The sequence below is a fragment of the Rhinolophus hipposideros genome (assembly GCF_964194185.1).
Source record: "Rhinolophus hipposideros genome assembly, chromosome: 5".
Taxonomy (NCBI): domain Eukaryota; kingdom Metazoa; phylum Chordata; class Mammalia; order Chiroptera; family Rhinolophidae; genus Rhinolophus; species Rhinolophus hipposideros.
This window is the reverse complement of record NC_138051.1, coordinates 83,711,435-83,731,954: the sequence shown is the minus strand read 5'-3', so window position 1 is coordinate 83,731,954 and position 20,520 is coordinate 83,711,435. Positions and strand designations below refer to the sequence as shown.

Genomic DNA, 20,520 nt, shown 5'->3' with positions numbered 1-20,520 from the left:
AATATTGTTCAGACCCAGGATGTTAATTTTTCAGAGAGGCTCCTAGACTAGAGCAAGACTTGGCAAAGATAATGATGTATCTAAAGAAATGTATCAGTCAGGAAGGAGAGTGTGTCAGTATCTGAATGTAGACAAAGGAGAAAGTTAGGGAGATGTACTTCAGCAGTCTCCATCCAAAAGCTACCCAGGAGAATGGAACACTCTTGTTATTGTGCTTTGTAAATCCCTGATGTGTAGGTGGATACTGCAGGCTGCCTTTAGAGTGATGCTGTTTAAACATTGTTTCATAAAACAACCCCCCTGCTCTGATTTCCTGTTCATTAAACAGCATTCTGATTATAATTTGCCTTCTCATCTAGATTGGTCTACAGGGAGAAAAATGTACTGGTTATGCTGACACAAGCATTCCGATCCATATGGCAGTTATATGGTTCGCCTTGTAAACTAATGTAGTTAATTGAGTGGCATTCTAGTTTGTATATTAGTCTCTTGTGAGCTTAATGTTACTCTACTGCTGAGAGAGACTCCACTCAGAGTATCCAAAAGAAAAGAAAATTCAGTTCCTAAGTTTCCGAAGCTGAGATCCAGACCGGGATGATGTACTCATCAAAATAAATGCTGTCTATTGCCTACTAGCTCCTTTGGAAACAGTACAAAAACAGTACAACTTGAAGCAGAGTTACACACGTCAGATTGGTCAGAGGAGATGCATGTAGCATATTTGAGAAGCTGCAAAAAGTTAAAATATGAGAGAGTGGAAAGGAGGGCCACGAGGCTGGAGAGAAGGGCAGAAGAAGAGAGGCTGTGAAAGGACTCTGTTCTTTTGGGCTGAGGGTGTTTCCTTTGTTTTTAGAAGTAAGTTGAAAGAAAATATTATGTGTGATTATTCTGCTAAAATACCATTCTCCCTTTCATGATTAATTTTCATTGAGCAGCTAACTCTCTTTGTTATTTTAAATTCAAGCGGAGGTTTTTAGCCACTTTATCTTCCTGCTTGTGTTGTATTTACTAGGGTAGGTAAAGATGATTAGGCTGCTAGGGAATGATTGAGGGCAAAACGAACCAGCCATCGTGATTTTTTGGTCCACTGTTTACACTTAGAATTCTAGTGATTCTGTTCCTTTCTTGCAAGCCTTGTGAAGTGAAGTATGACTGCAATTCCTCTAGGAATGAAATTGTGTAATCATGATTGAAAATTGTTTTGCCTACAGGGGGCCCCCAAGTCCTTGTAATGTCTTAGAGGGTTCCTTAGAAATCTCCTTTCATTAAATGTATTTGCTTACTTGAAAAGTGCCTCCATCTTGTTTTCATCAAATTTTCATGACACAAAACATTTGTGTAGTATAACTGCATTTGGAAACTTAAGACTTTTTAAAAATGATGTTTTGATGAGATAAAGATAGTAGCACTTATTTTTTTCCCTGAAATGAAGGCACTGACACTTATCTTTTTTGACATGTTGCATTTTCTAGTGTTTTACTAATATTTATTGAAAGCTCAGAGTCAGTCTGTAGCATCAGCTTTCACTCTTCGATCCATCAATGGCATTAAATTATTAAAATGGTAAAGGAAGTTTTTCATCTTTTGGTTACAGAATTACTATCATTTTCTTTGCCAAGTATCCACTGACCAGTTCCCTCGATGTCCTACTTATGAATTCTCTGTAATTTGACCTCAGTTAATGAGTTAATGTTTGATTTTAATAAAGTGGAAGGACTGACAGGTCTGTTTTCTAAGACACGTTGAGTTGTTTGTGCAGATGTTACAGGTTTGTTCCTTGCCTCCACTTAATAATTGTTCGTATTTCTTATCAATACTTTAGGAGAAACATATAAGCAGTGAAGAAGAGCACTTACGGAGGATGGAAGAGGCCAGATTGCAGCTCAAGGATCAACTTCTTTGTCTGGAGACTGAACAGGAGTCCATTCTCGGTGTCATAGGACAGGAAATTGATGCAGCTTGTAAAACCTTCTCCAGGGACTCGATGGAGAAACTGAAAGTAATCATCAGTTCTCATTGTGCCTTTCACTTTGTTTCTTAATATGTAATTGTAATAAAATTTTAATGCATGGTTATATAGTAATCACATTCTTATTCTGCAAAGTTTATGGAAAAACAACAACACGTTGCATTTTTTTTTTTAGAATGAGGTGCTATATCTGTTGCACAGTCGTGGTGAGAGAAAGTATGCTGTTATTCCATTGAATTGCCTGTGTCTCACCCTGTAAAAGACAATGTCTTACAAGGGAGGCAGCAGTTCTGACTCACGCATATCCTTGGAGTCAAGATGCCTAGATTTTGAGTTTTCTATTATCACAGGCCATTTTTGTTTTTGTTAGTATATTACTATATTACTGGCAAACATCTACTGAGTACTTTATTACAGGTACTGTGGCAAGTGCCCTGTATGCATTCTCTCCTTTAACCCCTGAAGCCACGCTGTCCTTTAGGTACTCTGATTAAGTCCCTTTTAGACAAAAGAAAGCAAAGCTTAGAAAGGTTAAATCAGTTGTCCCTGGCCATGTATCTAGTTAAATGCTATAACTAGGGCTTCAAACATTGGAGTCTAACACTGGATCTTAAACAAGTAACCCGAGACTATTTGCCGTCCCTATTTGAACAAATTACATTTAATTTCGTTTTTCTACCTTTAAGATGGAATATTGTTACTCAATTTATAGTTCTAGTGAAATGATAAATAAAAACAGAAGTAATTGTGGATATTCTGAATTCATTGAAGGTAAGCAACTCCATTAACTCTAGGTTCTAGTAATTCTATATTATTATATATACAGAAAGCATTGCACTGCTTAAATATAATATAACCTAACACATCGTTTAGCTATCACTTACCCCTGTATTTATTTCATTTGATGATATGACAGTATTCAAATTATGTAATGATATTATGCATAAGGGCTTTTAAAAAATACCTTTTTAGGTGTTTCTTCTTTTTATTTTGTCATTCATCTTTTTTTCTCATATGAAATCATCTCATCTCATGCTACTTTCCCCCTCTTTTTTCCTTCTCTTCCTCCCCATTTTTTCCCTTCTCTTTTTTAAGTGGTGTTTTGAAGAAAATAGAACTATAATTTTACCTTCGCAGTTAGAGGTGTCTTAGAATTCAACTTTAACAGAAACATTTCAGCTGCTAGAACTTGGTGGAGTTCATGGAATTTCTACAATATATAGTTCTATGTACATTTTTAAAACAGCTCAGATGTACGTTCGAGAGGACTATGAGCCAAATATGAGAAGTAATTGGTTTTAGGGTGAAAAACAAACTCTTTTAGTCCTGTTATAGGGCCTGTTCTAATGCTGTTTTTTTCTTTTTTCTTTTTCCTGTCTAATGATGCTGTATTTATTTCAGATTTGTCTTATTTACATATATAGAAAGGATGTGTGGCCTTGAAATCCTAATTTCATTTAAAAGAATTACATATTAACAATGCAATATTTATTCCATATTTAAGTATTTATGTCAGGATGACTTGCTTTCAGTCAAGTAGAGATGTAAAAATGGAAACTTTTGGATCATGCTATAAGATATATAAACCTTGTTATGGGCAATTACAGGCTAAAACATAGTGTGCACATAGCAGATTGCTTAAATATTTTCTTCATGAAGTGAAAACATATTCCAACATATTCTGAAAGGCACCCTATTCTTTAATAGGCTTTCAGGAATGGAATGATTGTGGTAATGGGTCTTTACACCTCTTCCCCTAGAGAGAAACTAATTCAGCCCAAGTGATGGGTGGAAAGTAAATCTGAAAGAATGGAAAGTCTATTAAGTTTTTTTTTAAGAGCACAATTTTTTCATTGTGGGTCTCTTTCCATTTATAACTTCTGTTTTTTCATTCCTATAAACTTGAAGGAAAAAAGATTACCCAAGAACACAACATTTGCTCTCACCTTAAAAAAACCACCCATGGTGTTAAAATTTATTCTTTGCTTTATAGTTCAGAGATCTGTGGGAGAGTGGTGGTCCTTGTAAAATGTTTTCATAAAATAGAATAATTCCAAGTATTCTTTGTCATTTGTTGATTTTTGAAATATTGCTGATGAAATTTTCAGCCATTTTATGTAAAGAGTGGGACTGTTCTATGGAATGGATTGAATAATAGATATGTAACAAATGACCCTGAGAGAACTCATGGGGAATATTGGTATTATTTCTTATAACATTTTTCTCTTTCCAGCCACCATATTTATTATTCTGCTTTAGTACATGCCTTTAGTGTCTGAAGACTTAAGGACAGACACTTAACTAAACCACCACCATTATAAAACAATTAGGGTAATGTCTAAATTAAAGAGATAATTTTCTTAGACCAGTCTTTGATAATTCAAGAGCTTTCCCCATAACACTTGGTCTGGGTATTCCATTTATTTGTAGAGCATTAAGAGGATAGGCATTGGATGAAGACAGAAGTTTTCCCTATGAACCTGAGTGATTAGAGAAAATTTCACTGAAAAGGCACGGAGGGCATGAGAGTTGGGTGAGATTTAGATAGTGAGAAAATTTGAATGAAAAGTTGGATATAAACATACAACACTTGTATATGGCATGTGGTTGGCACTCATCATGTGTTCACTATATGTCTGAATGAATTACCTAATAGTATTCCTTAAGGGCGTGATGTGCACACAATGTCAGTAGGTATGGAAGTATTTGAGAATAGGAATAGACACCTCTTGCAGAGGAATAGGATATTTATACGCAGAACATTTCTAGAAAGAAAAGTCCTGCAAAAATATCATAGGTAGCACAAGGGTCACCAAAAGTAGGAATTGAGAAAAAAAAATGTGTCTTTACAATTATAAACTCACTGACAACCTTTGAGTACAAGTTCTGTCAGTGGTAATGCAGAACCAGATGGCAATGATTTTATAAATGAGTCAGTGTGAAGGAAATCAGAGCAGCTGGTATAGACAACCTATTTATTGTAGGATTTTGTTACCATCACGAAATATAAAGCAATGTTTGCATGAAGTCATGTTGATTATTTTCTGTCAGTTCTACAAAACCATTAATGAGACAAAATGGCCCTCATAGTATAAAATTAAAGAAGGATAAACGAGACAAAGAATTAAGTTTCCATGTAATTACATCTAACCCACTGTGAAATATATTACATGCAGCAAGACTGAGGAAAAGAAACAAACAAAAAAGGAAGTAAACAGGTTTAATTGAGACTGCTTGCCACGCAGAGCTCTGTAGAATCAGCCTGCAGAGATTCTAGCAATGTTAGCACTCGAGAGTTGATTCATGTCTCTAAACTTGAGCTAAATATTTACTGTCAAAACATACATAATATATACATGCTTACAGAAATAGACATGTTAAATGATGGTTTGGAATTGGTGAAGTACTTGGTATGAACTTTCTTCTTTGTAAACACTTAAGTTTAGGCACTAAACTTTTGGATGTTATGGTGAAAAATTTCATTTATGTAAATGCATTTCAGAGAAAAATCTACTTTTAATAGACTATTTCCTCTTTTTTGTAGGTTTTTTCATCTGTTGCTGATATTAATTATGACCCACATCGCTGGTTAGCAGAAAGCAAGGTAATTAATCTTTGAATCCTGAAGTTTCCATAATATTTATGACCTTCAAGGTATCCTCTTTGGGCTAGTCATATATTTTGTCACATAACTGAGCATATGAAGCTGTAGTACTTCATTGCTGCGAAAGATGTCGTCGTAATGCATTTAAGAAACCTCCATGTTCCTTTAGTTTAACATTTAAAAAGTAGCTTAAATACATAGGGATGGAATGAGTGAATAAAGAAAGGTAAAATTGTTGAAATATTAAAACTAGATCATCAGAGAGACAAATTCTTCTGCCTTTTCCTGGGGATACGCAATGCCTCTGGAAGTATACAAGGTCAGTGCAGCTCTAACCAACCTCCATTTACACATATATACTTACCATTAACATTTTGGTTCCTGAGAGTAAGCTCAAAGCCTGCCAAATTCCTGTGTGGCTTAAGCAAATCCCTTTACTTCTCTGGATGTCTTGTTTCCTCATTTACAAAATTGGACGGATTAGCTTTGTGTTCTGAAGATAACTTCTCTGCTTCACAGTTCTTTGGCATTATGATTCAAATTACATGGAAGGTAAGCAAATATAAGTAAAATTAAACAATTTTCTAATTTTAGCAAAAAGATTCTTCTACCGTGGGATAATTTTCAGCTCTCTTCATATATCAAATCAACTTGGAAATTCAAATATATAGTAATTAAGGTATATAGTAATTTACAGAAATTAAAATCTAGAGAAAATTATGACCACATAAGATGTAATCTGTTTATTTAAGTATCAATACTTAAGCAGTTGCATTCTTTTTTAGACTAGTTGTTTTTCAGATTTGACATACTAAAATGGAAAATGTTCCATCCCATTTAATTCTGTAAGAAGACCAACTGTGCTATAAACCTGATCACCTGTGGTCCAATTTAGGATTTTATTGCAAGAAAGAACCTTTAAGTTGTATAGTGTCCTTATTTAAAAATATGAGGAAAGTGAGGTTTCAGAGAACGTATGACTTTTCCAGTGCCATATAAAAATGGAAAAGTGGATTACATACCATGTCAGACTCATAATTAATGTTCTTAACCATTATGTGTATTGCCACCTAAAGTCTTTGTTCATTCAGCCAAGATTTATTGATAGTTTACTTTTCTTGTGTGCAGACATTGGGGATATAAGTGTTAGCAAGCCATGGAAGTTGATACGGGAAATAGAGATGTAAACAAATTTTGAAAATCCTTACGTTGTGTTATATTGTTATAGAAATATGTAAACATTGACAAAGGAATACAGAAGAAGGAAGAACTAACTAACTATGATGTTTGTATTGGGAGGATAAGAGGGTATGATGCACGTCACAGAAGACTTGTGCAAAAATGCAATGTTTAAACATGGTCATACACAAAATATGTGGAAGTTCTCCAGGTGGCTAATTATAGGTATAACAATGGCAAAAAGATGAGAATATTTGAATAAACACAGATAATGCCCTGAGATTGATATATAAGGAACAGATAGGGAGGGGGTAGTGGAAAGACAAGATTTACCTTAACCTTCAAAGGTTAGAGAATATGCGTTAGAATATGCATTAGAGAAGCCCCCCCCCCAAAAAAAAATATTAAGAAACTAATAGTATTATGATTGAACATTGAAATGTACCTAACCTTGTAAAATTTTCTATTCTACTTGAAGTAGGATCCTGTGCATTCCTAACCATTTTTGTTAACACCAAATGTAAATTTGTATTTATGCCACCTACATAGGAAATTTGGAATATACGTGTTTTGCTGTCCCAGAATTTTCTGGCTAAAGACTTCTGTTGCACATTAATAAAGCATTTCTCTTTTTTCTTTTCCCCAACTCCACAGTTTTGGTGAGAGCAGTGCACTTGGAATTTTCTTTCCAGTTAAAATCTTTATCATTTCTGAACAGAAAGCTTTCACTGCTGTTGTTCGGTTAAATTATGAGAGCCAGAGATGATTCTTAATCATAGCTCTTTAATTTGGGAGCGAGTGAGCAGTTTCCCCTTATCATTTAATGGGATTGAACTCCTGATCAGATGAGTTTTAATACTGCATGAGACAACTGTTATTCTACAGTGTAAAAGGGTTGTGATAAGCAATGCCATGCTGACCAATTGACTAAGGAGGAATTGAATCTATTTCCTGGAGAGATGGTTTAGGTTATGGATGGGCTACAATACTGTATTTCCCATGAACTATGACTGGACAGCTCTATAAGTATTGAAGATAAGATCTGAATTCAGAGGACAAAAACTCTATGGGAAGTAGAATTGCTGTTCAGCTTGTCCCTGCTGACGTCTTGCGGTATTCGAAGGACCTCTGAGGGCATTCGGGAACTGTTTTCATAAATCTGCCAAATGAATTTCTTCTGTTAGTGTTAATCCTAAAAGAGCTAGAAGATCGGGTGGGGATTGTGTCACTGTTGCTTTTTTGTTGGCAGTGCTGGCATGACATAAACATGAAGTCTTAACTAACAGTTGGACCAGGGTCCCAGATAAACTTAACGAAGGAATGGTAAGAATAACATTGCATGGGGAGGAAGAGGGTTGAGGTGATTGTTAAGGGAGGCCAGGCAAGGAATTCCCAGGGATTAGGGATTTGTTTTTGTTACAAATCTCGACAAGGCATGTAGAGGCCAAATTTTATTCAGTTTAACAGAATTTACTGAGAAATGACTGTGTCCCAGATGTCATGTTGTATAATGTGGACATAAAGATGAATTAAGATGTGATCCTTCCTCTGGAAGAGCATATTTTCTCTAAGAAAGCTGACACTTATGTAGATAATTTCAGTATTATCTGTAAGAGCTGTGATACAGGTATAGAGAAGCGGCTGTGGAGGCTGATGCCTCCGATGAATCTTGAAGCTAGCCGGGCAAAGAGAAAAGAGTTTGCATGCCGAGTAAGCAATTGCAGGAAAGGCACAGAAGAGAAACATAAATGCTGAGAAAGCCCAATGATTTGGTAATACTGCAGTATAAAAGTGTAAAACAGAATGGCAGGGATGACGCTCCAGACAAGTAGAGGTTAGGTCCCTCAAGAAGAGTATCGAATGCCATGTTAAGAGCTTGGGTTCAGCTCTGCCTTTAGTGGGGAACCACACAGAGGTTTTGAATGGGAGAGCGATACACTCATATTTATATATACAAAGCATCACTTGGATAGTGATGTTAAATGTGGCTGAGATGTTGGAAGACCAAAGGCAGGGATACCATGTAAGAGGTCTCTGGGTGAGAACCAGGGCTCTGGGTGAGGAAGGATGAGAGTCTGAATTAAGAGAATTGTGGAGAATTAGAGGAAAACCGTGGATTATGTATGTTGGTGACAATATGCAAGTGATGTTTAATGTTATGTCAGAGGGTGATGGAGGAGGATATGTCCAGGGTGTTCAAGCCAAACTAGAAGACCCCTGGCAAAGGTTGGTATCTAAATAGACAGGCATACAGGGTCCTAGATAGGCAAGCAAACAGAAGTACTGAAAGAGTTTCCACCACAGGGATTGATATCCAGAAAGTTCCATTTGAATAGGAAAGCCCAAAGAGAACCAGGGAAATAAAAATACATAGCAGAGTTTAGGTTCAAATCCTGGAAAGAAATGAGCAGCACCAAAGACATTCACAGTGAGAAAATAGGGACAGATGGTCAAATCTAGAGCAGGCCAGCACTCTCAGGATGAAACGATGATACTGGGGAGCATCACTGTCGATCCCAGATCTCACATTATCATTTTATGATAGCGAATGAAAGAAAAGGTCGTGTCAGCTGCTCTTTAGCACAAGGTAGCATCCTGAGTGCTCTGTATTTACAGAAAACATTGAATCCTGGGAGCCCAGTGCTCATTTTTCCCTTGAGATGCACAGAGATGAGTTTATATGCTTCTTTTCCTTCTCGGCCTTTTTCCCACTGTATGGGAATTCCCATTTACTCTTCTCTTTCTTTAGTCTATAAGCTTCATGAGGAAGACCTGGGTCTTTCCTGTTCCTCATTGCATCTTTAGCACTTACCACATTTTCGTACTCAGGTTACTTTCTCAGCTTAAATATCACCGATGAATTAAAAACAAGCAAATTAGACTTTAGTGAATATATTGATTCTCAAATATTGGTTTTTATTTGATCAGAACTGTAAACATTAAAGTTATATATATAAGCAATATACTTCCAAATTATTTGGGGATTTTCTTATATTATCCCGTCCGATATCACCCCAGAGTCACACATTTTAGAGTATAATGTGTTCTAGGTGTTAACAAGCATTTGCTTTTCCCTATTGTTTTTGCAATATTATAACTGACGCAACTTCAGGGATCAGAAAGCGTGACTTCCTCATTTTATAGATGAGACAGAAGCCCTGGGAGTTTTGAGTTTTACCTGAGGGTCTAAAACTAATTAGCTACTGAGAAGGGTTTAGAACCTGGGTCTCTGAAGTCTGCACCATTGTTTCTTTCTGTTGGTTGTGTAACTTTACATTTATTGTCTTTTTAGTGAAGTAGATTGTTTAAAATAGTCATTGTGTGAGAAGTATTAGACCAGTGTATTTAATTCTTATTGAATGATGTGAATTATCCTCTGGTATTTTATCCTTTTGGCTTTGACGTAAAAATATGATACAGATGCCTTCATTCATTTGTTGGAAATATATTTTAGATTTTGTGTACACAGAACACATTCAGTTCAGTTGGAGACGGGTGTTTTGTATTTTTAAATATGTACTCTCATCAAGGAGATATATTTGCTTTTTGCTTGATTATATTCATAACTAAGTAGGAAAGTGGGGAAGTATTACTGAAAGAATTATATTTTAGTGTTGACTTGGATTTGAGATTTGCAGTTCTGGTTTAATTCTTGTTTTGGTGGCCTAACACATTCTAAAAATTTGCCATCCTCTTTTTTCATACTTGTTATAGAAATATTTCCTCTCAAAGTTCTTTTTAGAGTTTTGGTGAAGGAAGCTTAGTAGTTACAAGCAGCAAAATTGTGGGTCCTAATATTGCTAACTCTATCAGCTGTGGTCTTTTTATTCAGATTTTCTGTTTTCCTTGGTTTTTAGCTTTGAGTCATTTCTTATCGACTTTAGTGTATTACTGTACTAAATCTCAGTAGAGGAGATTGTTATAGATTAAAGAGATCATTTGATTGTTTTACTAGATAATTATGAATATTCCCACCTAAATGCAAACTGTCAAGTATGAAGGTAAAAAAACTGCCTTATTTAGAAATTCTTCCTCTATTTTGGTTTATTTAGCAATACTTGATGTAGTTAAGTAAATGAGCATATTATGTTATCTATAAAATGCTCTTGTGAGTGGTTAATAGAATGGTGTTTGCACAGTGATTAATAGCCTTTTCAGCTAATTATTATTTGGAGTTGTTGAAGTTATTCTTATACTATCTTACAAGCTGTTTCTCCAAGATACATAATGAGGATGTTGGTTGTTTAACACACACTGATTCTCATAATTGATTATTGGTTGATTAAATTTCCATAAGTTGGTATTTTGTGGGATTAATAATATATTCTGCATACATATTCAATTCATAAAAAGCATCTAACTATAGCCTATTTTTAAATTTTGTGTGGCAATGGAGTAAAGGCATCATAGGAAAAACTAAAGCCGTATAAGTCTGCTTAGGCTCCCAAACCTCACTGACTGCGTGACTTAAATGACAGACTGTTGTTTTCTCACAGTTCTAAAGGCTAGAAGTCCAAGATCAAGTTGCCAGGGTTGGTTTCTGGAGAGTCCTGTTCCTGGCTTGTAGAATGCCACCTTTCATGCAGGGGTGGGGTTTGATGGGGTGGTTTGGGGAAGTTGAGGATTGGGAATCTAAAGAAAGGTGGGGGAGTGCAAGCTTGCCTGTAAGCCCTTGCTTCTCTTCTCTTCTTTTAAGGACACCAGCCCTATTGGTTTAGGGCCCCACCCTTATGACCTATTTAACCTTAACTACCTTGTTCAGAATCCCATCTCCAAATACAATCACTGAGGTTTAGGGATTCAAAATATGAATTTTGGGGTACACGATTCAGTCCATAACACATATCAAACACGATTCATGCTTTGTTTTCAGAATATTTTTATTTATTTGTTACTGTTTTGTTTTTATCAGAACCGGTAGGATTATTGCTATAACAAAACAGGTTTTTTATTTCTTCATTATTACTTCTTATCAATGGTACTTAACACAGGCCAAAGATTGGGATGGAGTAAGTAGGAAAGCACTGAGAAAAGAGAACAGTGAGTTATTTTATAAATTTCTAGTTCAATCACTGGGCAAGAGCAGATTAAATATTATAGATGGTATGTATGGTTAGACTCCATGGAAAGGAGAGTTGCTTAGATTAACGTCCTAGTCTCTTCAAAGTGGGCAAATGCTGATGTATTCTCCCTCAGCCTACAGAGAATCTGTCTGATTAGCTAGACCCTGGGGATATGCATTTTTAGGAAGCAAAACTAGGAATTTTTTCTAATCTCTGAAATACAACCCTCTTTTATTAATGAGTCTCTAGTCCTATTCTGGTTTTGATTTTAAAATGCTGTTCTGAACTGCCTAGAATTCCAAATTAGGGACTAATTATGTTATGATTGGAATTCTAGTGGCCCTAACCTCTCTATAGGAATGTCTTTCCAAAGATGATCAATGATACCAAATATTTTATGAAAATCCAAGAAAATCATGGTTAATTTCTGCACCAAGTTTTAACTGAAATAAGCCATTATGTATTTTTTATTTTGCTTAGATCTGTTATTGTCTATGTTGGTTCAGATTATCATTACGTTATTTTTTCCTAATGTTTAGAAATGCTACTGTTTTCTAGATTTCTGTTTTTTATTTATTTTTTAAAAATTAGATATAAATGTCATTTTTTTTTTTTTTTAGACTAAACTTCAATGGCTCTGTGAGGAACTGAAAGAGAGAGAAAACCGAGAGAAAAGTTTGCGGCACGAGCTAATGCTGTGCAGACAACAACTCAGGAATATGACTGAAAACAAAGAATCTGAGCTCCAGTGTCTCTTTGAACAAATAGAAAGGCAGGAGCAGCTTCTGGAAGAAATCCACCAGGAGAAAAGAGGTGTGTTAACTGCTCTTACTTTTATTTATGCATTTTTCTGTTTGTGTTCCTAGAAACTTAGGATTGGGGAAAAAAACAACAAACCCTACTTTTGCTTCTAATTCAGACTATTCCCATCTCCTCCTTTCCTTATCTCTCCATTTCTGGATTCAGAAGGTAAAACTGTTCTGCCCTGAGAGTTTTTCCAGCAGCTACCATATCTATCCTGTGTACATAGATGGCACTTGTGTCTGCTGGCCATTTGAAAGTGCTAATGTGGTAAGATATGTTTGTTTTCCTCTGGTAAAATGTCAAAATTTACATTTTACTTTAGTAAAATATCTATTGATTCGTTCAACAAATATTTATTTTGTCCCTATTTTGTCTTAGGCACCATTAACAGGTGCTGAGGATACATTAGTGAATAAATCAGAAAAAATACTACTTTTGTTTATGTTATATTGAGTGGGGTGACACGTGTAATAAATAGGTACATTGTATAATATGTTAGAAGGTTATAAGCACAATGGTGAAAACGGTAAAGTAAGGGGAAGGAGAGCTTGGAAGAGCAGGGGGCAGGGTTTAATATGCTTAATAGGCAGGCAGTACTTAACTTTAAAAGGTAGACAAGAGACTTGGAAAACTGTTTTTCTGTTCAGTTATACTAGAGATGCTTAATGACAGGAAAAATAAAAACAGCAATTATGTTTGGGAATCATATGTGTGTCTTATGTTATGTTGGCCTTAGGCCTTTTCTTTGCTGGTGAACTTTATTAATTTAAGATCCAGAAAGAGGCTTAATATAGTGTCCTGCTAAGAAAAACTAAACATTTACACATGGTTATCCTTTTTATAAAAAAATATTGTTTTTATTTTTCATTTTAGTGATCAGGATTATGCTCTCCGTATGTACCACTTAAAAATTATCTGTTACTGTACTGTAGTGAGTCTCATTTTTTCTGGTATCAGGACCACTTTATACTCTCAAAAGCTCTTTGAGTTCTCAAAAATTTTATTGTGCATTATGTGTGTCAATATTTACCATATTAAAAATTAAAACTAATAAATAAAAATATTTATTCCTTTAAGACAATAATTATAAACCCATTACATGTAATAGGGTTTCTGGGTGGAATTCCCACCCATTCTCGGGAATTTTTTCGCTTTTCTGTTTCCGAATCCCAAGAAAAGTTGGTTGGGAAATTGGGAATATCAGCTCCTTGAACCTAGGTAGTTGGTAGTATCGGGCATCACTTCGTGGAAATGATTCATCGTGGCAAACAGAAAGCAGTGTACATCTCGGGATTCGGGAACGGGAAAGCGAAAAAAATTCCTGAGAATGGACAGGAAACCCTAACATAAAAATTAATGAAATTTCACTCTTTTCCAAGACAAAAACACTGAAGTATGCTATTGTTTGTACTTTTGTCAATCTCTTTATTGCTGTCTTAAGACAGCTGCATTTTCATTTTATCTGTTGTTATATTACATGTCATGTAGCCTCTGGAAAAACCGTACTTTACATTTATGCGAATTGAGTGTGCAAAAGGCCACAGATATCTTAGTTCTATTATTAAGGAGCCTTGGGCAGTCCCCAAACCACTCTGAGTATTGCTGCTCTATAAGTTCCACAACAATGCTAATTATGGAACTTATAGATAAAATGCTATATAGTCTCTATACATGTTATGGAATATTCACTAATTAACACTACATCCCAGTTTTCCTTTTAGCAAACATTATTAATATTGTCACTCTGTAAATCATTTCTTTCTTTGTATATGGATTAATGCTATAATGTATTATAAATATGTAAAACTGTGAGTGGGGACAAATCCAAAAGAACCAAATAATTGTACATTTAAATAATTTTATTCAAATGCCCAACTTTTTCATAAAAGCTTCAAAAGGTAAGACTAAAGCTTGTAATCTCTCAAGGTGATCGATTTTATTTTCACTTTTTGTTTTTAATGAAAATTTATTGCTTGCTTTGCATCTGTAGAGCATTTGGACTTCTTTCTGCATCTTAGAATCAGCCTTTCACATTTTTAAAAAGGATCTACTAGTGTTTTTGATAGGATTATGTTGAATGTATAGATTTATTTAAGGAAAATGGACATCTTCATATTGAGTCTTTTAATCTATGAACATGTCTGTTGATCCATTATTTAGTGTTTTTTTTAACTTTTCTCATGGATGTTTTATGATTTTCAGTAAATAGGTCAATTATGCCAAATTGATGCACATCTTTTAAAGATTTATTCCTAATTTTTTCTGAGTTGTGATGTTATGTTAAGTAACATTTAAAATTTGAATTTCCAAATTTCCAAATTCTTGTATATAGAAATACATTTGATTTTTTTTTGTTTTTTTTTGTATATTGAACTTGTATTCGGCAACCTTATTAAGCTCATTTATTAGTTCTAGTAGCTTTTATTATTGTTATTTTTATGGAAAGTTTGTATTATTTCTTTTTTTGTATGATAGAATTCATCAATGAATCTTCTGGGCCTGTAGTTTTCATTTTGGGAAGGTTTTTAATTTTGAACTCAAATTCTTTAAGAGCTATATGGCTATTCAGAATTTCTATTTCTTTTGAGTTAGTTTTATTAATTTATGCCTTTCAGTATATTTGTCCATTTCATATAAGTTGTAAAATCTATTGGCATGATTTTTTTATATCTTCTGTTTAATCTTTTTTTATTTCTGTAAGATCTATACTGATGCCTCCTATTATATTCCTATAAAAGTAATTTGTACTCTCTCTTTTCTTTATAAGACTTGCTGAGTATTTCATTAATATTTTTAAAGAAATGATTTTTACTTTTTTATTGTTTTTTATATTTTATTGATCTCGAATCTTAGTTTTATTTCCTTCCTTTTGACCCCTGGGTTTTTTTAAGAAGTATACTGCTTGCTTCATTTCCAATTATGTGGAGAGTTTTGTTTAGATATTTTATTATTGATTTCTAACTTGTCATAGAACATACTCTCCATGATTTTGATCCTTTGAAATTTATCATGACTATTTTTATGGCCCCAAATGTGGTCTACCTTGGTGAACTTTCCATGTGCACTATTAAATAAGTTATGTTCTGCATTTATTGTGAAATGTCCTATGAATGTCAGTCATGCCAAATTGTTTCACAGTGTTCTATGTCCCTAGTGATTTATATCCTGACTGATTTTGTCTACTTCTATCAATAACTGATAGAGGATTGTTAGAATATCCAGTTTTTACTGTGAGGTTTTTGTTTGTTTGTTTGTTTAATGTTAGTGTCATTTATTTTGCTTCATATTTTGCTTCATATATTTTGAAACTATGCTATTATTATTAGAGCCTGTCTTAGTGTTGATTGTGGGAATCATCCAGTAAGGAGCCTATGGTGTAAGAGTCTCAATAGAAGCAAAAGAGGGACTGAGGAAGGATATTAGGAGTGGAAACAAATTAAAAGATCTTGTGGGTGACTTAGCGCCAAGATTAGATGGTATGAGAGAGAAAGAAGACTCATAGAATCTCCTAAGAGACTCTAAGGTCTCAGTGGTTTTGCCTTTGGGAGAAATAGGGAAGTCAGGAAGTAAGGGCTGATTTGGAGAGAAGGGGTTGGGGGGGTGTCCATTTTTTTTCTCTATTTCTTAAAATTATAAATGACAAAAGAGTTTCAGGAAGACTCAAACTTTTGTAACAGAAATGATATGATAATTGCTGCCTTACATATGTAAGATGTTGCTGTTTTGTGATACAGGTAATGAAGACCAAGCAAAGGCTGTTATATTTAGAGACTTATAAACATGTTTGTTAGGAAGTAGGATGAAATAAATGTGTTACTAGAAACATAAGCAGCATGTACCTGGTAAAAAGGGGAGTATCGACTGCTTCAGTTGAGGTCCCAAGGTGGAGGATTTTAGAACGGCTTGTGATTTGATTTGAATCTTAAAGAATGCAGCATGATTTCCATGAGATGGAGAGGAGGAAGAGAGATTCTCTGTAGGATTTTTCTGTATACTGATCTCTTCTTGTATGCATCAGCATTTGTTCATAGTGGTATCCACAGAAGAGGTGAAGGGCAGCAAAACTGATGATTAAATTTAGATATTTCTGAAGTATCAAAGTCAGTTGTTGAAATTTATATTTGATTCCCTTCATCATATTAGAAATGTATTTCCTAGGTAAAACAAGGTTGACCTATCTGTAAATGAAACATGACAGAGAAACTTTCTCTTTGCTGGAATTAATGCCATTCTCTGCACAAATGTTTTTAGTTTGATTTAATGTCACATTAACTGACACATGCCAAGTAAACTGAGGTACGTGTACAAGGAGATTCTATCAGTGAATGCTGCCAGATTTGTAGACCTGAGTTATCTTAGGCTTCCTGGGCTATTTGGGCCTGAGGATTTGTGCTTGAGTGCTCCAAAAAGAGGAAAAATATCTTAAAGAGTTAATGCCATGGACCTCTTAGAAATTAAGTAATTATTGACTGGGATATTCATTATTGTGATTAGCAATGAAGACGAGTAGAGAGACGCAAACTGCAGCTAGGAGGATTTAGGTATGATATTGTTTTAACTTGTGTAAGTAGTTATTTTAAATAATTTTTTAATAAACCAAGTACTGCCTGCCTTCTGAATATTCTGATAATCCAGTGTTCCTGTACGTTCCAGTATTCCTCTATAAGAATATTTTGAAACTATGAGGTTTACTAACATCTAAAATTTATGTGGAAGTTGGAAGGATTCCTTTCTTCAAAAATCGTCAGAAGGAGGAACATCTGTATAGTATGATGTAATGTATTCTTGCTGGAGAACGTGCTAATGATTCTGAACAGATATAGAAGACAATTTCCTTAACTTATTATTTTAAACTGAAATTGTAGACTCTTATTTAAACAAAGGACCCTTCTTGCTTTCCAGTCACTCTGTGATTGTGGCTGTGACTAATTAGTATACATAATTCTTCTCTCTGGAATAATTAGAAATTGACATGGCCACTTAAATTCCTTTTCCTTAAAGATAAAATTTGATTTTTTTGTCATTTTCCATTTTGGAGTAGGTGTTATACACATTTGGCTTTGTTGGGATAGGTGGATTCCCTACTCATCTGATACTATGATAAATATAATATGTAGAAAGACAGTAATTCTCAGCAGCATGGCGTGTAGATTCAGGCTTCCTGAGTCTGTCCCTTCCTGTCCTATACCACATATTGGGAAAGTACACGTAAGGATGAAATAAACCATTTTCAAGGCCTCTTTGTTATGGACTAAACTTTTCTGAATATAAGAGAAGTACCAGTAGGGTGTGGAAGAAGGGAAATAAATAGTCCTCCAGCCACTTTCAGAAAGTACTGTTTTGGCAGCAAAGGACTAACTGCTCAGGTTGGTGCTTTGTTGTTGATTAGCACCTGTACCTTAATCAGCAAGTAGGCAGTGGATAAAAGATGCATTATAGACCTACTTTTTTTTTTTTCTTTTGTAGTTCATCAGTTTTAAGTCTTATCTTAGCAATGACTATGGGTGTGGCAGCATTCAGAGTACCGTCCTAGCCCAGAAAGATATGCCGTGTATGATGCGCACCCCCGTTTTTGGCCCAAACTTTCAGGGGGAAAAAATCTTTCATTTCAATTTTTTAATCCAAATTTTTATATGTTTACTTTTAGGTACTTGTTTTTTTTTGTATTATAAAGGAGTTTTAGCATTTATTTTTTAACATATTATGGTACAAGAAATTTTATATAACAAATGATTGCAAAACACAAGAAAAGATACAATGTATGAGAAATTCTATGTACCAGTAACAAATTTACGATATTTATGCATCATAGAAGGCCAAGAACTCTGTCGTTGCAAGTTCACCACAAATTCAACAAAACCGATCATCGTATTCCAGGGTATTATTTTGCATATGGATTATCATTACTGATTTCTAGAGTTACACTTTTAACTTATAAGTATAAATAAAATAATTAAAACCATTTATATAGATACTACCCATATATAATGCACATCCTTAATTTTCCCTCACAAATCTGGGCAAAAAAGTGTGTATTATACATGGCAAAATGCGGTATTTCTTGCCTCGATGAATTTTGGACAGACACATAATTGAGAAGTGTGTTTAAGTGAATATATCAACTATAATGCAGATTCCATAAAGATAGTGATTTTTTTGTTTGTTTTCTTCAATGCTATATTCCCCAGTGCCGAGGAAGACCCTGGCACATACCATGTTTCCCCGAAAATAAGACCTAGCTGGACAATCAGCTCTAATGCGTCTTTTGGAGCAAAAACCTGGTCTTATTTTAGTCTTATTTTATTATAATATAAGACCGGGTATAATATAATATAGCATAATATAATATAATATAATATACATAATACAATATAATACTTGGTCTAATATAAGACTGTGTCTTATATTAGTTTTTGCTCCAAAAGATGCATTAGAGCTGATTGTCTGGCTAGGTCTTATTTTCGGGGAAACACGGTAGTAGATGTGTCAAATATTTGTTGAATAAGTGAATGCAATAGTGAATGAATGACAGCTACACATTTATAGGGTAGCTATGATATTAATGTTTACTGAAAAAAAATATCACTCACAGTGAATTCTGCATAACCAAAATGAACTCTGTACCAAAAGGCAAATCAGCAAATATTTGGCAGAAGTTGATTAAATAATTTTATTGGAGTAATTTACATTTTGTTTATGATACTCTGGGATTTGGTAGCAATATCTGTCTTTGGTAATATTTCAGTTTTGTATTACATGTTACAGTAGAAGTATTTAAACCATTTATATTTTTATTCGTTTCATAACAATATTCTCTAAGCACTTCCTGATTCATTTAGGGACATTATAACATTGTTATTAGTAATTCTAGCTCCATTTTGTACTACGATTTGAGTTAGCTCTAGATTAACATGTAAAAAAAAAATAAATACCTGAATATCATAAAAGTAAGCAAAGAATATTAAAACTGTGTATGTCTAAGATAATTTCAGTTTTTAATAGTAGAATGAATACAATTTATAGAGTATTTTCTATTTGCTACTGATCATAGATGAGCTTCACATGGCAATAAATCTTGAGTAGAAGGATCCAGGAATTCCAGAGGTTGAACGAATCTTTCATCATTCCAGAGATGAAAGAAAGGTTATTGGTATAGCAAGAAAAATATGACAGTCAATGAGGTCGAAAGTAAAGGTGCAGAAGTGACTCTTGGAAAAAACAAGGGCCAAAGTTAGGCACTTTTTCTTCTATTACCTTTTTATAGCCCTTTGAATACTGTTTTTGGCAGTTGCACTTCACAGTATTTTGCGTAGTGGTTTTCTTGTTTTGACTATTAGCTCCTCAACAGCTGTGATTCGGTTTCGTTGATTTTTGCCTTGTATATGTTCGATGCCTATTACGTTGGTGCAAAAATAATTGTGGTTTTTGCAATTTTTGACCTTTTTAAACCGCAATTACTTTTGCACCAATCTAATATTTGGCGAAAAGAATGGGATTAAGGGGAGGTGGCTACTGGATTTTCTATGTAAGACTTTTGAGAGATCCACTTAGTAGAAACTTTTTGAGTTTTAATCCACTTTGTAGAAATTTTCTCACAACTGTATTTTTTACAAGCTGCTTCCAGAGGTAAATACTTGTCATGTGTGGATATCCAAGGCAGAGAGCCAGTTTAGTGATGCCTCTGTTATACTAACACCATTATTCTGGCCTTATAGATGGCTCTAAGGATGAATATGTTTACTAATAATAGAGATATGATAAAGTTATTTTGTGTTTTTGTTTTTTTATGCTCTAGAATTGCTGTGATGTTCAAGGCATTGACTCAGAAAAACACTCCGTATTTCAAAAGGTTCTCATGTACTTGATTTATCTCTGTCAATGGTGGTCAACATTTTCAGGGT

General features: G+C 34.4%; 1 protein-coding gene across 1 annotated transcript in view; it reads left to right on the top strand.

The window, feature by feature from the left end:
- Positions 1–20,520, top strand: part of CEP128 (centrosomal protein 128) — a 317,243-nt gene that overhangs the window by 104,467 nt on the left and 192,256 nt on the right. The window contains exons 14-16 of the mRNA XM_081048990.1: positions 1,823–1,999; positions 5,514–5,573; positions 12,436–12,628. Coding sequence (XP_080905116.1) covers positions 1,823–1,999; positions 5,514–5,573; positions 12,436–12,628 — 430 coding nt within the window. The remainder of the gene's footprint in view (positions 1–1,822; positions 2,000–5,513; positions 5,574–12,435; positions 12,629–20,520) is intronic.